The sequence below is a fragment of the Ascidia mentula genome, chromosome 9 (genome assembly GCF_947561715.1).
Source record: "Ascidia mentula chromosome 9, kaAscMent1.1, whole genome shotgun sequence".
Classification (NCBI taxonomy): domain Eukaryota; kingdom Metazoa; phylum Chordata; class Ascidiacea; order Phlebobranchia; family Ascidiidae; genus Ascidia; species Ascidia mentula.
Window position 1 is genome coordinate 10,147,488 of NC_138574.1, and position 13,216 is coordinate 10,160,703.

At 41.5% G+C, this 13,216-nt stretch overlaps 2 protein-coding genes across 2 annotated transcripts; one reads left to right on the forward strand and one right to left on the reverse strand.

The window, feature by feature from the left end:
* The first annotated feature begins 1,278 nt into the window (after positions 1–1,278).
* LOC145913588 (BMP-binding endothelial regulator protein-like) lies at positions 1,279–11,065 on the forward strand. Its single transcript, XM_083001306.1, has 18 exons — positions 1,279–1,594; positions 2,110–2,192; positions 3,011–3,107; positions 3,936–4,018; positions 4,494–4,587; positions 5,057–5,133; positions 5,232–5,331; positions 5,989–6,098; positions 6,588–6,734; positions 6,822–6,935; positions 7,627–7,678; positions 7,845–8,048; positions 8,243–8,371; positions 8,680–8,890; positions 9,272–9,394; positions 9,897–10,027; positions 10,134–10,194; positions 10,298–11,065. The coding sequence occupies exons 1-18, from the start codon at positions 1,417–1,419 to the stop codon at positions 10,467–10,469; spliced, it is 2,166 nt and encodes a 721-aa protein (XP_082857432.1). The 5' UTR covers positions 1,279–1,416; the 3' UTR covers positions 10,470–11,065.
* Positions 11,066–11,087: 22 nt separating this feature from the next.
* LOC145914567 (retinaldehyde-binding protein 1-like) lies at positions 11,088–13,205 on the reverse strand. The gene is made up of 8 exons (XM_083002389.1): positions 13,120–13,205; positions 12,615–12,697; positions 12,378–12,484; positions 12,154–12,266; positions 11,922–11,984; positions 11,542–11,700; positions 11,375–11,485; positions 11,088–11,225 (listed from the first exon to the last, which is right to left on the reverse strand). Exons 1-8 carry the CDS (start codon positions 13,171–13,173, stop codon positions 11,088–11,090), a joined length of 828 nt encoding a protein of 275 aa, XP_082858515.1. The 5' UTR covers positions 13,174–13,205.
* Between the last annotated feature and the right edge of the window lie 11 nt (positions 13,206–13,216).

Sequence of the window (13,216 nt, forward strand, 5' to 3'; positions counted from 1 at the left end):
GAAGCGACATAACGCGAATATTGTCTGGTTACGCGACCTCCTTGTTTAACGAGCTGTCATTTTGATTGACTCCCCGACAGAGCGCGTTTCCACGGGGCACGGTAGAGCCTCTATTCCCTGGGCTTTGATGCCCCGTGCCGCTGCGTCAGTATCGAAGAAAACGGGGGTGAGTGGTTTGTTTACGCAACTTCGGTAATGAAAGAGCTTGGTCACGCCTCCACGCTCCCCTAATTCCATCTGAGCTTTTCCCTGTCGAACGGATTTACTCCTTTACAGCTTGAGGCCGATTTTCGGTGAAACCGTTGGTACAACAGTTCCACTTGTTACAACACTGCACGCAGCTTTAAGCTCGATTTTCGCTGGCAGTTTACACAACAAATTGGCTTGTTGCTTACATGTGCTTCTTAACACAACAGGAAATCGTGCGTCAATATTGAAAAAACTACGCCTTGTACGTCGGTCCAGTATACAAACTTGTGCCAACCATTTCAATCGGACAATCCTCTGAATATCGTGTGTTGGCCCGTCCCGAGCTCGTCCGCGACGGAGATAAAAAATAACAGTGTTTTAATAGCCATGTCTGCGGGCGCCACCAATTGGTTGTGGGCAAATAGACGTCTGGCGCCTCTCACAAAACATCTCACGCATCCTCGATGCGCAAGCGTTATAGCTTTGCTTACTTGCGCTACCGCAGCCCAAAAACGAGCGAACAATGAGAAATTAACGCTTATTCGCAATTTCCTCTACGGATTTAAAACTTGAAACATCACCTACTAGGTGTTGTATTATTCCTTTTTGTTTTAAGCTTTAGCGCTTTTGCCAAGGTTAGGGGCATTAACTTGTAGTTTCCTAGTAAACAGCAACCGAAACGCAAAATTTAATGTAACTTTTTTTTCGTACGTGCCCGTTTACATTGCGTAGTAATATCACCGCCGATCGCCCACGCTGGAGCCACGCAGTGACTATAAAACGTATAAAAGCAAAGAAAATTAAACATGCGTGTCTGCGTCTTGTCGTAAAACCACAAGTTTTGTATCCATTTTCGCTATTTTTCGACCCCCTTGGAGCAACGTACCCAGATGTGGTTCAGCTTGAACGTCAAGGAGTATTGATGCTGCAACGAGCGTGCGATCGCTGGTAAAAAATATCCTTAAATGTATTGCACTTGCAAATTTTATATCCGTGGGCGTCTAGTGAGAGAAGGCGAAAAGAAAAAGGCTACGCCGGAAAAATGCCTCACCGGGCACCGGCGAAAGTTGGGCGGCCGGGTCGAAATCGACAGTATGCCCCGGTGCAGTGTAAATAATACGAGCCTTCGGTGGCGATTATTTCGTGGAGATGGTTTGCGGAAGGGCCGAGTTAGCATGTGAGAACAGACGTGCATAACTGCCTGACGCGACGAGGCTCGTACCCGCAATGAGCGCCGGTGAAACGGAGATAACAGCGACGAAGAAAAGACATCGTGTCAAAGCAATTCGTCCCACCGGAAACGGAGCGCCCGATCCCCGCCGACAGATGCGGATACGCGGATGTTTGCTTATCACTCAGCTGTTCATTTTGGCGAATGTTCAATGCTCTTCACAGGACATAATAGGTGAGGTGTTTTTTTGTTATTGTTGCTGGGCTTATATGTACACAACTAATTAACTGTGAAAACTTGCATAGATCCTTTTTGCTATATGTACACACAATGCTAATTAACCTGGCAAAATTTTGTGACGCAATATCTGATTGATGCCTCTGATCTAAAACCGCAACCATAAAACCGGACTGTTTTTCATTCCCTGTTAAGTATCACATATAAGCGTTCACGTTAAAGTCCACTGACGAACTGGCTGCAGTCGTCACCGTTATAAACCTTCTATAAAAGGCCATATCCAAAAAAATACGATACGTGTGTTTATGCAGTGTCCACTATCTCTGGCCTTGCGTGGCAAAACAAATGGACGAGCCGCCTAAAAAAATACCAATGCCGCCACTTCGTCTACCGTAGCACGCTATTTCTATGTGCACGCTTGTGACGTCACAATGGTATTGAACCCACGAGGGAACTGACTATCGGTCAGGTCGAGATGATAGCTTGACCTCTAGCTCGTAATCTCTTTATAGGTAGCCCAGCCCACTGCGTCGTCGAGGGACAAACGGTGACACTGGAAATTCCGGATGCGGCATGCTACACGTGCGTGTGTCAGGTATTAACGTTGGTTGCCGAGTTGCATTGCGTTGACTATATTTTGCTTTGTTTTTAGACTATTATCGCAGTTTTAAGAAAGATTTTCTATTTTGTGGTGCTGAGTCTGTAAACCAAACTTGGATTTACAACTATTTGCAAAAGTTTTACGACATAAGAAATCGTGTGTAGGAAACACGATTGAATAATGTTAGATGGAAGGAGATGTCTATATACTGAATAATGCTTGTACTGTGCAGTACTTGTGTTACGTCACCATTACATTATGTTGTTTATAAGTTTACAAAACGCGACGATTTTATAAACCGCAAGACAAAAGAAAGTTTTTCGCGGCCATTGAATCGTTAAGTACAGACTTTGCCATATTTTGTTCGTGGGTTTTTGTGCAAGTTTAATATAATTTACGAATATTAGTCTGTGGCGATTTTACAACATATCCGAATTTGTCCGAATTGACATTGTAAAATGATCTCAGTGTAAATAAGCCTTTCACCCTATAGAATTTACAAATAATAAAAATTCCTGCTTGCAAAAAATCCGCCGTAGAAAGTATATTGTAGATGCGATATCTCGACCATGAAACGCACGCATTCCACAAGATTGTCGAAACCGCACCACACTCTCGCTACCGTGCCCGGCGTAATACACTGTCAACACTTTTATTCACCCAAACGTGTTTCCATATTTGCCGTCCTGTCGCCGGTAAAGCTGTGACTAGTTTGCGTTGGGATTAGGCGCCGTGCTCAAAGGTGTCTTCGACTGCCCGCGATGAGTCGCTAATGGCTGCATACGGACCGTGTTTTAATGTTTGTCGTTTAGAACGGAATCGTTCAGTGCTCCAAGGAGCGATGTCCGGATCTTCCCTGCTTTGCGAGAACCCCGTCGAATGACACCTGTTGTCCTTATCAATGTCCTGGTAAGTGCTTTTCGTCTGTAGTTTTACGTTTTTGTTGCATATAAAGTAAAACACAACTAGTTTAATCGCCCTTGTGGCGCATTTTATGTCGTAAATTCCCCCTTTTCAGAAATGAGTAATCCAACTTGGCTGCAATACCGGTGTACTTAACGAATAAATTGCATTTTTCATAGCACACAGCATAAACGGCAGTTGGAATAATATCCCTTAGATAAACTGTGCCCGCCATTCAGAAATGAGTGTTTCTGCAATATACATGAAAATATCTGCTGCTTTTCATCGTATTTTTCAACAAACTTATTTGCATTTTTTGTACAATGGGCCCTACAGCGTGTTAAAAAGCATTAAAAACCAGCAGTTCTTTAAAGCCAAATTATGGATAATGTCATTGAAGATTTTTCATCACACGCAACTAGGAAGTTCAAAATGGCCGCCATTTTAAAATAGTAAATTAGTCGCCATTTTAGGGTAAAACATTTTATAAGGCGCACGGGAATGATTACCACACTTTAGGATAGCGATATGGAACCGCATGCGGGGGAACCGCCACATCACTAAAGGGGCTTTTAACCTCGCTATTACTCCTCAAAGACCTTTGCCCCCGGCAGTCTGTTTGACAAGCCACGCACACGGGAAGATGAAGGGACTAAAAAGATCGTTTATCACCTGAATGGGGGACCTTGTGACCCTTAGCCCCAGACCCCCAACGCCGGCGGGACTGCGACACTAGTCTATGTGGTTGCGGGCGACATTGCGAGTTCCCAGGGCCAATTTTAACCCATCTGGGACCACAGCAGGAAACGCAAATAAAGATGTTTTAATACGCAGCCTGCCTCCTTGATGGTTCCACATTGCCCGCCTCTGCGTCGTGGACCGCAGTGAAGGGATCTTGTGAGCTACGATACTGTAATGTGAGTATCAGATTTCATAGAGTGAAAGGGACTCTGAGTCAAGGGGCATGACCAGCAGGAAATAAGGGAAATTTAAAACTTTGCGGGCAACTGTTTTGTTTAATGCTGGGGGCTTTTAGGACTGTAGACCTGTTGGAAAGGAGTGCCGTGATATTGAGTTTAAAGTGCTTTGTTTTTTAAGTGGTATTCACATTTTAAAGAAAAAAATAGTCTTTCCAATAAGCGATTTAAGCGCAAGCGTTTGTAATTAATTTGTATATACAGAACTTTAGAAAAATGCGTGCGGAAATACTAATAAAAAACGGATTGATTCCTGAAATAAATGTTTTGTCATTTTTGAAATAAGGTCAAACTACTGCAGAAAATCATACAATGTGAATCGCGTTGCCAATTCATCGCCAAACGTATCGCGCTGAAAAGAAGAATGTTAAAATATGTTTTGAAATGTTATTTGTTCTATCTGTTGTCGTAACAGAACAGGGTGGTCACGCGTTCTTCCCAGCAGTGTGTCACCACCTGCTCCGACCCAGCACCGCCATCAAGCGACCAATGCTGCCCATTGTGTTCAGGTAAGCGTGAAATTAAAATCCGCAATTACACTGGGCCAAGTTTCACCGTTTAGGAAAATAATGTCTTATATGGCGTCCAACGCTTTACTTTGCAAGTTCGTATTTGGTTGAATTCCAGTTTAAGGCGGTTGCATGGTAAGGGATTATCGCCAGTTTTAATTGTCCTAAATTTATAGGAGCCACGCACAAAGCGGAGAATATTTAACGATTTTCGTAAAAGGCGCTAATCCATTTTCGCGTTTCAACCGCTAAGTAAAACTCCTCATTTCCTACACGCGCCATGAATCGCCGTTAATTCCCCAAATAGGCGTCAAGAAAGCAAACATTAGAAACGCCGGGGATTGAAGACTACGCGGCACCCAAACTCAAACACATCCCGACATCGCCTCGCGCCAGCGACCATTAATACACCCCACATCCCCAACATGATCACAATAGCGCAAACTGTCAGTAACCACCTTTGTTGTAGACTGCAGCCGTTCTGATGTTGTAATGGGCGAGGTTTTCTCATCGCCAACTGAGAGATGTGTCCAGTGCGTTTGTTCGGTAAGTGACGGGCATTGTGCGCAAACAAACATCCCATTGTGACGTAGAAGGGCGTGTGGCGACAGTAGATGATTTTCGGTGCTTTGGTTTTTACGCAGGGCGAAGGCATGAGCTGTTGGAAGGAGGTGTGTCCAGTGCTCCCGTGCTCTGGAACATTTAGGAGGAAGAGGAGAGACGGATGTTGTGACGAGTGCATAGGTAAGGAGTTTTTCTATCTTACCGAAAACACTCGATTTATTGCAAATTACTGTTACTATGTGTGGTCATCAAATTGGGGTTTGCAAGCACCCTGTATAAACTTTTGCCATCAGGCGCAATTTTTTTTATTGCTATATTTTGAAGATCAAAACAATACAACTTTCCAATGACTGATTTTCTTGGCATCTTGTTTAATAGCAAAGGAAAATGGTCGGCAACCTTTCCCCTGCCCGCCTCAAGTCAAAAAAACATTTCGTCAGTTGTATCACCCTAAACGTAGGCAAACGACGCAAATTCCGTTTCGTGTCACTTTGTTTTTACACCGAATTTAAGTGTTTTTATAGCACTTAGCTTTAAACACTTTAATTATAGACCCCTACTGAAAGTAGCACATTTTTGTTTCACTCAATCTATTGCAGATTTAGTAATTATAAAGTGACAAACAAATGTATTAACAACAATGCCGATTCCAACCATTATGCTACTACAATTGCTGCGCTGCGCAACAATCAACAAGACACTTGTGTCTAACTTCTACTATCATATCGTTATAACAGTGCCATGTCCAACCAAATATAAGTCTAATAAAATTTTACGTAAATATTGAAAAAATACTTTCGTGTCAAACGTTAAATCGCTCAATTTCATAACTTCTAGGTTCAAAGCGGATTTTCGATTTGAAAGAAGGTCAGTGCTGGTTCGGAAGAGGTTTGTTACGTCATACAGAAGAAGTTATGGTCGACGCCTGTACCACGTGTCAATGTCGGGTGGGTAGGTTAGTGTATATACGGGCTGCTAAACAACACAAGCATACAAGTATGTGACAAAAGTAGTTTTGTCATCGCATATACCACGTTATGTGCGGGTAGTGAAATAGCAGATGACTTATGCCTTGCTACGAACGGACAAGCAGACGTCAGCTGATATCAATGTGGCTTTAAGCTTGCAGTGGCACACTAGATTTATTCGTTCCTGAAGTATTCGGGTTTAAACAAAGTGCGCATCGCTACACATGGCATTTCAATCCAAACTAAACACGCAAAGGCTAGCAACAAAAATTTGATTAAAACGTCTCCTATAATATGATAGGATATACGTAGCAGTATATATTACGTATTTTCATTCGTAATATCGCCAGTTATACTAAAGGTGTGGACATTTTTTTTAAAACGTATATAATATCGTATCACATTTTTAACTTCATTCAAGTACAAAGCAACCGTTTCTAAATTATACAAATATACATTACTTCGCAGAATGGAACAGTTTTGTGCGACCGTCAAAATTGTCCTGACCTCACGAAATGTCGCGGCTCGGAAGTGTTTTCGGATTTCCAATGTTGTCCGAAATGTCCCGAAGACTTGCTCAACAACTGCTCGCTCACAACAGGCGTGACCTTCCAGGTTTATATACGTGAATGTATACATGCTACCAACACCCAATGCAACTACATAGTACATACCAACGCAAATGCTATTCTTGCTTTTCAGCACGGACAAGCCTGGAACAAACCTCAAGACCCCTGCACTCGATGTACTTGCAACAACGGCACGATCGTCTGCACCAAGATTAACTGCTCTGCTGGCGTTTTGAGTTGTCCGGCGGTAAGCATTGCAAAGCATTTGCAATCACTGAGACGTAGCGCATGAAGTTATTATGTAGAAAATGCTGCTGTAGAATAACTACCAACATACAATGGCAACTGTTTGCCATTGCAATTTAAAACGTGGCATTTTACTCTCTGCATAGGACACCTTGCTATTTTCACATTGCTCGTAACAACACTTATGCCACATGACAGTACATGATGTCCTCATGTATCGCCGCACTCTTTACGCTCAACCACCAGTACTTTGGCAGAGCTGTCACTATGCTAGCGGTACTATTTATGTAGCTGAAGCAAGTAAACTTAGACGCAAATCAGTGCGTCAGAGATGGAAATAAAGCTCTAAAACGGATGAAAACCAGTGTACAAAATATACATTAGCTACAAAGGCAAGGCCGAAGGCGTTAAACGTGCAGAATGAGAACAGCATATTGCAGTACGCATTTGGGAGATACAGTCGCCAAAAAAGGCTCAAAGCAGTTCATTTGTTTTGCAGCAAAACAACGGGATTGGTTCAAGGTTCGTTAGTGGCAAAGTGATTAGATGTAAGAGTAGACGCGTTCTGGCAAAATGTTCGCATGCCTATATACGCACATTTAAATTCGGCAAAAATATTACGGTTAAAACATACGTCAAGTACATTGGTAAGTAGTCCATTCCTCGCGCAATGTTGTCTATTTAATTTACAGGGGAAAGTTTTGGATGTTGTTCCTGGAATATGCTGCAAGACTTGCGTCAGTGGTAAGTGTATGCGTCTCATTACGCTGCGGTAGCTGAAAGATTACGTTCCACATTCGCTTTTACAAAAGCTTTTCTTTCTACCAAGTAGCTATTTCGCTAATTTAACAAGCGAAAACGCACCAAGCAAAATGATAAAAGAAGACGTTCACTTTTCTTTCTTCCACAGCCCCTGGAATATGTGCAGTATTTGGAGATCCTCATTATCGCACTTTCGACGGTCGACCGTTCAACTTCCAAGGTTCGTGCGGGTACATGCTGGCCAAAGATTGCACCAAAGATAACAGCTTTTCTCTGGTGGTCGAAAACGACGCGAAACGTTCTAGAGCATTCTCGTGGACGCGAAATGTCCTTCTCCAACTCCACACAATCGGTTTGTCGTTTTTTTATAGAACGTTCAGTGTCCTCAAATGTATAAGACACGATGATTTTTGAATTGTAGGTCTTAGAATGATGTATAAATATGTTGTTGTTGCTCATGACGAAAATCCTTCATACATATCACAAAGCATGAAGTACTTCCTTTCTTAAACCAAACAGATAAAAAAAATCATTTTATGACTTCAGGTCTTAATATCTCCCTCCACCAGCGACTGGTTGCGAAATTAAACGGTCGCAGAGTGGCAATGCCATACCTAAACGGTAACGTCACCATTTTCGTGGACAGGGGTTTTGTGAAAGTGCGCACGCTTGCAGGCAAGTACTGTGCAAATACATACTCCTATCGATATATTTTATTTTTTAATAATCTGTTCTTCTGTTACAATAAAACCTGAGGAAGCCTAGCTGGATAGCAGGCGAAGCGTCGGTGAATACAAGTTACATTTTATTGTGTCAGAAGAACAGATCATTAAAATATAACATGCCTGGCAGCAACATAATATTTGTCCAAATATAACCTACAGCAGGCTGTGTATTTACGTTCTTTCGAATTTTCGATACCGCAATGTTCGTGCTATTACTCACTTTACATTACCGTTTATATACATTGCTTTTCCTCTCAGGTATTTCCTTGAACTGGGACGGCGATAGTTATCTCGAAGCGGGTGCTTCCCCTCGGCTGCGTGGAAATCTGTGTGGGTTGTGCGGCAACTTTAACGGATTCGTCAGGGACGATTTTATCGGGGGGGACGGAAACTTCAAGTTCGAGAAGAACGCCTTCGCCGACTCGTGGCGCGTGACGGATGACTGCACACGACCCGACTACAACTCGAGGTACTCGGAACGAGTTCGCGTCATCGTCCCGAACTGTACTCACGTGTTTGCGAACGAGTAGCTTACAAGCGTTTTTAAATAACAATTCCGCAAAAAAAAATGTTATGAATTTTTATGAAGTACCGAAAAGAGTCTATAAATGGGGGTATCCTAACATGAGTAGTAGGGGAAGCTTAAGTAATCTCTGTAATATTACGTAATTGACACTTTTGTGAATGTACAGTAATAGTGAACAATTCAAGTGTAGGCTGGACGGGTAGTATAGTCTACCTGGCAGCAACAGTGACAAAGTAAAATTTTAGTTTATCCAAATTGCATTTTTTGTGACGATTCAGCTCAAATACAGAGACGAACATGAATACGTGCGTTTGTTTTGCACAGGCCCGCCGAACCCTGCGGCAAATCACTGGCCTCAAGACTTCGCGCAAGGGAAAAGTGTTCTATATTCAAATCCCCATCCTTTCATCCATGTTACACACATGTGGACCCAACCGAATATTACAAGTAAATTTCCAAAAAATATCTTTAAAGGTGCATTTGGAAGTCGGGGTCACCAACAAATGTAATATATAGTTTATTACGCACCTCTGTAATGCCAAATTTGTGTACACTGAGTTTTAATAAACAATAATAATAATTGTGCATAAGCTGCAGACAGATGGCCACTGTTTCGACCTAAAAGGTCTTATCAGTGCAGCTGGTGTGACCATTAGACGACTTTGCTGACCATACCGGCTGCACTGATGAGACCTTTTGGTCGAAACAGTGGCCATATGTCTGCAGCTTATACACAATTCATGTTATTGGCTCCACATTGCTTATAATAATCGTAAACACATCAGCATTTAAAAAATGATCTATACATTTTCAAAAGTTATATTCAGAGTTATAACTGCATAGCTGACCGCATTTTCGTGACTATTCTGGTTCTTGCCAGGTTCCGTTTTATTTTTATCCTTTACCATTTCAGGCCAACTCACATATTTTACCTACGAATGCTTTGTAGATCCTGTTTAACGGACAGTTGTGAGTGTCCCCGCTATAAACGATGTTCATGTGAATCGATACGAGCTTACACATCGGCGTGTGCGAGACTGGGCGTATTAATCGAATGGAATACTAACTTATATTGCCATAGTAAGTATTGCGTCCGTCAACTTAACGGATTTCTGTATTTTAGCCTAGATTTAAATTCTCTTCGATCACACAGATGCTATAATGCGTGTTGTTGTGTTTTCTGCAGGGACTTGTCGCAGAGGCAAGTTTTATTCCACGTGCGGTCCCGCCTGCAAATTTACTTGCAAGTAAGGATAAGTTGTTGTGGCGTTAAACGAAAAACACAACCAGTTGAAATGTGTACATATATTTTTTATTCTGTGCAATTTTTCACTCTCACAAAACTTGCAGAAATTACAAAAACAAGCGGAGAATACGGCGATGCAGACGGCGACCCTGCGTGGCTGGATGTCGGTGTCCGGCAGGCTATGTGTTGAATCGTTCAAAATGCGTCAAACCTTCCATTTGCCCGAAGCTACATACGAACCCGTTCAATGGTATTTTGATGCCGCGCTCAGGGTGATTCCCCAGACATATTACACTTTTACGTCACACCCGTCACGCTTCACTGTATCCCACTCATAACGTCAGCATACGTCCGATACCGTCTTGATAATTATTTTTCTTATTCTTTTGCCTTTTCTTTCCCAATCATGATGGGACCAATTAGATGTCAGCATATTATCACACTTACAACTCGATACGCCATATTTACTGAACTGTGATGACCTCGGTCACAGATTCGTTCGACCTTTTGTTACCTATTCGAGTACGATTGACCCAAATTCAGTTTAAAGTTTATTCACCAACCAATATATAGCAGATGAGAATACATCTTGTCATTGTGCGAAAATATCATTTTTTGCAGTATTAACAACAACGTTTACAGCATACAGTCGCAAAACCCTATGCAGCACGCAGTGCGCATCTATTTTTTTAATGTTTACACTTATCATGTCGCCCTGTTTGTCCGCGGGAATTTTCCCGGTGACGTCACGGTGTGGAGTCAGCATATTTAGCGACCACGCACACAAGAAAAAAGGTGTCGCCATGCCTCAGTTTTAAAAGTTTCCCGTTTTATTTTGTTTTTCGCCCTATTTATTCCCGCGTTTTACCTCGTATAGCAAAATACAGTGTCGTTTCACAAGTTGTTGTTCAAAAGCAACTCTGCCACCGCGTGGCCGTCGTACGCAGGGGCATCCCCGCCGAAGTCGCTTGGAATTGTTTCTTTCGCAAAGTGTTCGAAGAGGTTTTCAGTATTTTTTCCGTAGACATGGATCTACAGATACAGTAAATGCTGTTTAAAGAACAACAGAAAACTGGAGAGTGAGCATAAAAGGTAACTGAATGTATCGAAAATATCATAGATAGCATGTGTACTGAATCTTGTTAGTTTGTAAATATTGGTAAGAAAGAAAAAAAATTTACCCGAGATTTGAGCTTCTCGCCAAGAAATACTTTGATGAGGTTGAAAATTTTGACGAAAAACGAGGGTTGGTTGAGACAAAAAACACCTTTGAACCTCAGAGGCACGGAACCCTAAAATTTACGCACAGTTTGACAAACTATTTCCATCAGAAGCTCGTCATGTTTACCTGAAGCATGTCCACCATTTGCTTGTATTCAAACAAGCCGACGCCCAGCATTTGCTTCATTGTGTAGCCCTCGAAGTTTTGAATAATCGTTATTCCATTTACTTGTGTGTCTTCGCTTTGCAACAAGCGGTCGATTATGTGCACGTATGTTGCGACACACTGCACATAAAGTGGTCATGTTAAAGAGAAAGTTTTTTTCATCATTTGCGGCTTCAGGCTTTGAAAACGTGTTTCTATAATCTGAATGTTCAACGCAAAACTTTCTCTGACCGCATTGCTAATTTGGTGAGTCAACGATTGCTGAATTTTGTGTTCTTTTTCTTTTTAATTTTAGCAACTGAATAAAACTTTACAGCCCGAAAGCGGGATTTCAAACTTACGTCCGAAAAGCTGTACTCGCTTGGATTCCAGTCTTTAATCTTGAACAGAAGAGCAACCTGACCCTGTATTGACGTAAGTTAGTCAGTAATTGCTGATATAAAGAACTGAAAAGACTCATTTATTATCAGCTTTAAATGCACATTGTATCCTTAGCATCTTGATACTAAACGTATACCACTATACGTCAATTGATGTTTCGAAAACACAGTGTTTTTTAGATTATGCATCGACCTGTTCGTCTCTGGTGGTCAGTACTCCTGGTTGGCACTGAGCTAAACGTTTGACTACAGATTTGTCATCCACTTTCTCCCAAACATTGTACTTTTTCAGGAAGCGTTCGTAATCTAAAACAGCAATATGAGGTGATACTCGGGAATTGGCATAATCACATGGGTTTTGAGACCCAGACGAAAATCAACCTTGATGAGGAATCTGCTTAACCTTAAGTAAAATACCTTTTATCTGTTTATAACTGCTTTCAACATTGTACTTTTTGGCTCTGAGAAATCGTAGGAGATAGCAATCGTTCACATCTTGATACTTTTCCGGCAATTCGTTTTCTCTGCCAAGAAAGGTTGAGGTAATATTTCAATGCAGTTTTTGAAGGAAAGAAGAAATAAACACGCAAAAGTGCACTGCCACAAGCTTATGAAATATTCATGGCCTGTGATAAAACATAGTGAAAAGCTTACGTGCAACCACATGCAACCAGATCCCGCAGTTGCGCCAGGCATTCCGCTTTTCTCTCCTCTGTTTCTCCCAATTCTTCCCTTGCCTATAAACAATAATACGGTTCTGTACTGCTCACCTTTCAGCAACTCATGTATGCAAAAGAGCGATTTTAAATTGCTGAGATACGAATATTTGCGAGATAAAAACAATCGCGTTATATAAACAAATAAAACATTTTAACCTACATTGCCAAGGCCCAACCAAACAAATTTTGTTTATTGCTTATTTTACAAAAGTTTATTGCCTATAAATACAACTATTGCCTATTTATCACAATTTTTTTGTCAAATACGGCAATGTAAAATGCATATAAGCTGTAACTGTGGGTGTTTTACTTAAATTGTAAATTTCATTTTTTATTATTTACTTTCCGTGTGTTAGGCAAGTATTGTCACTGCTCATGGCACTAAAACATACGTTTCTATAGTGTTATTGTAGTTCTTTTAAAGTGCTTTTAAAAAATACCTTTAAAGCTGCTGTTTCCGATAAACCGTTACGAATAATCGTCTCCCGTCTCATTTTGATTTATTCTATTGTTCGCTGCTGCTGCTTCCAACCAGTG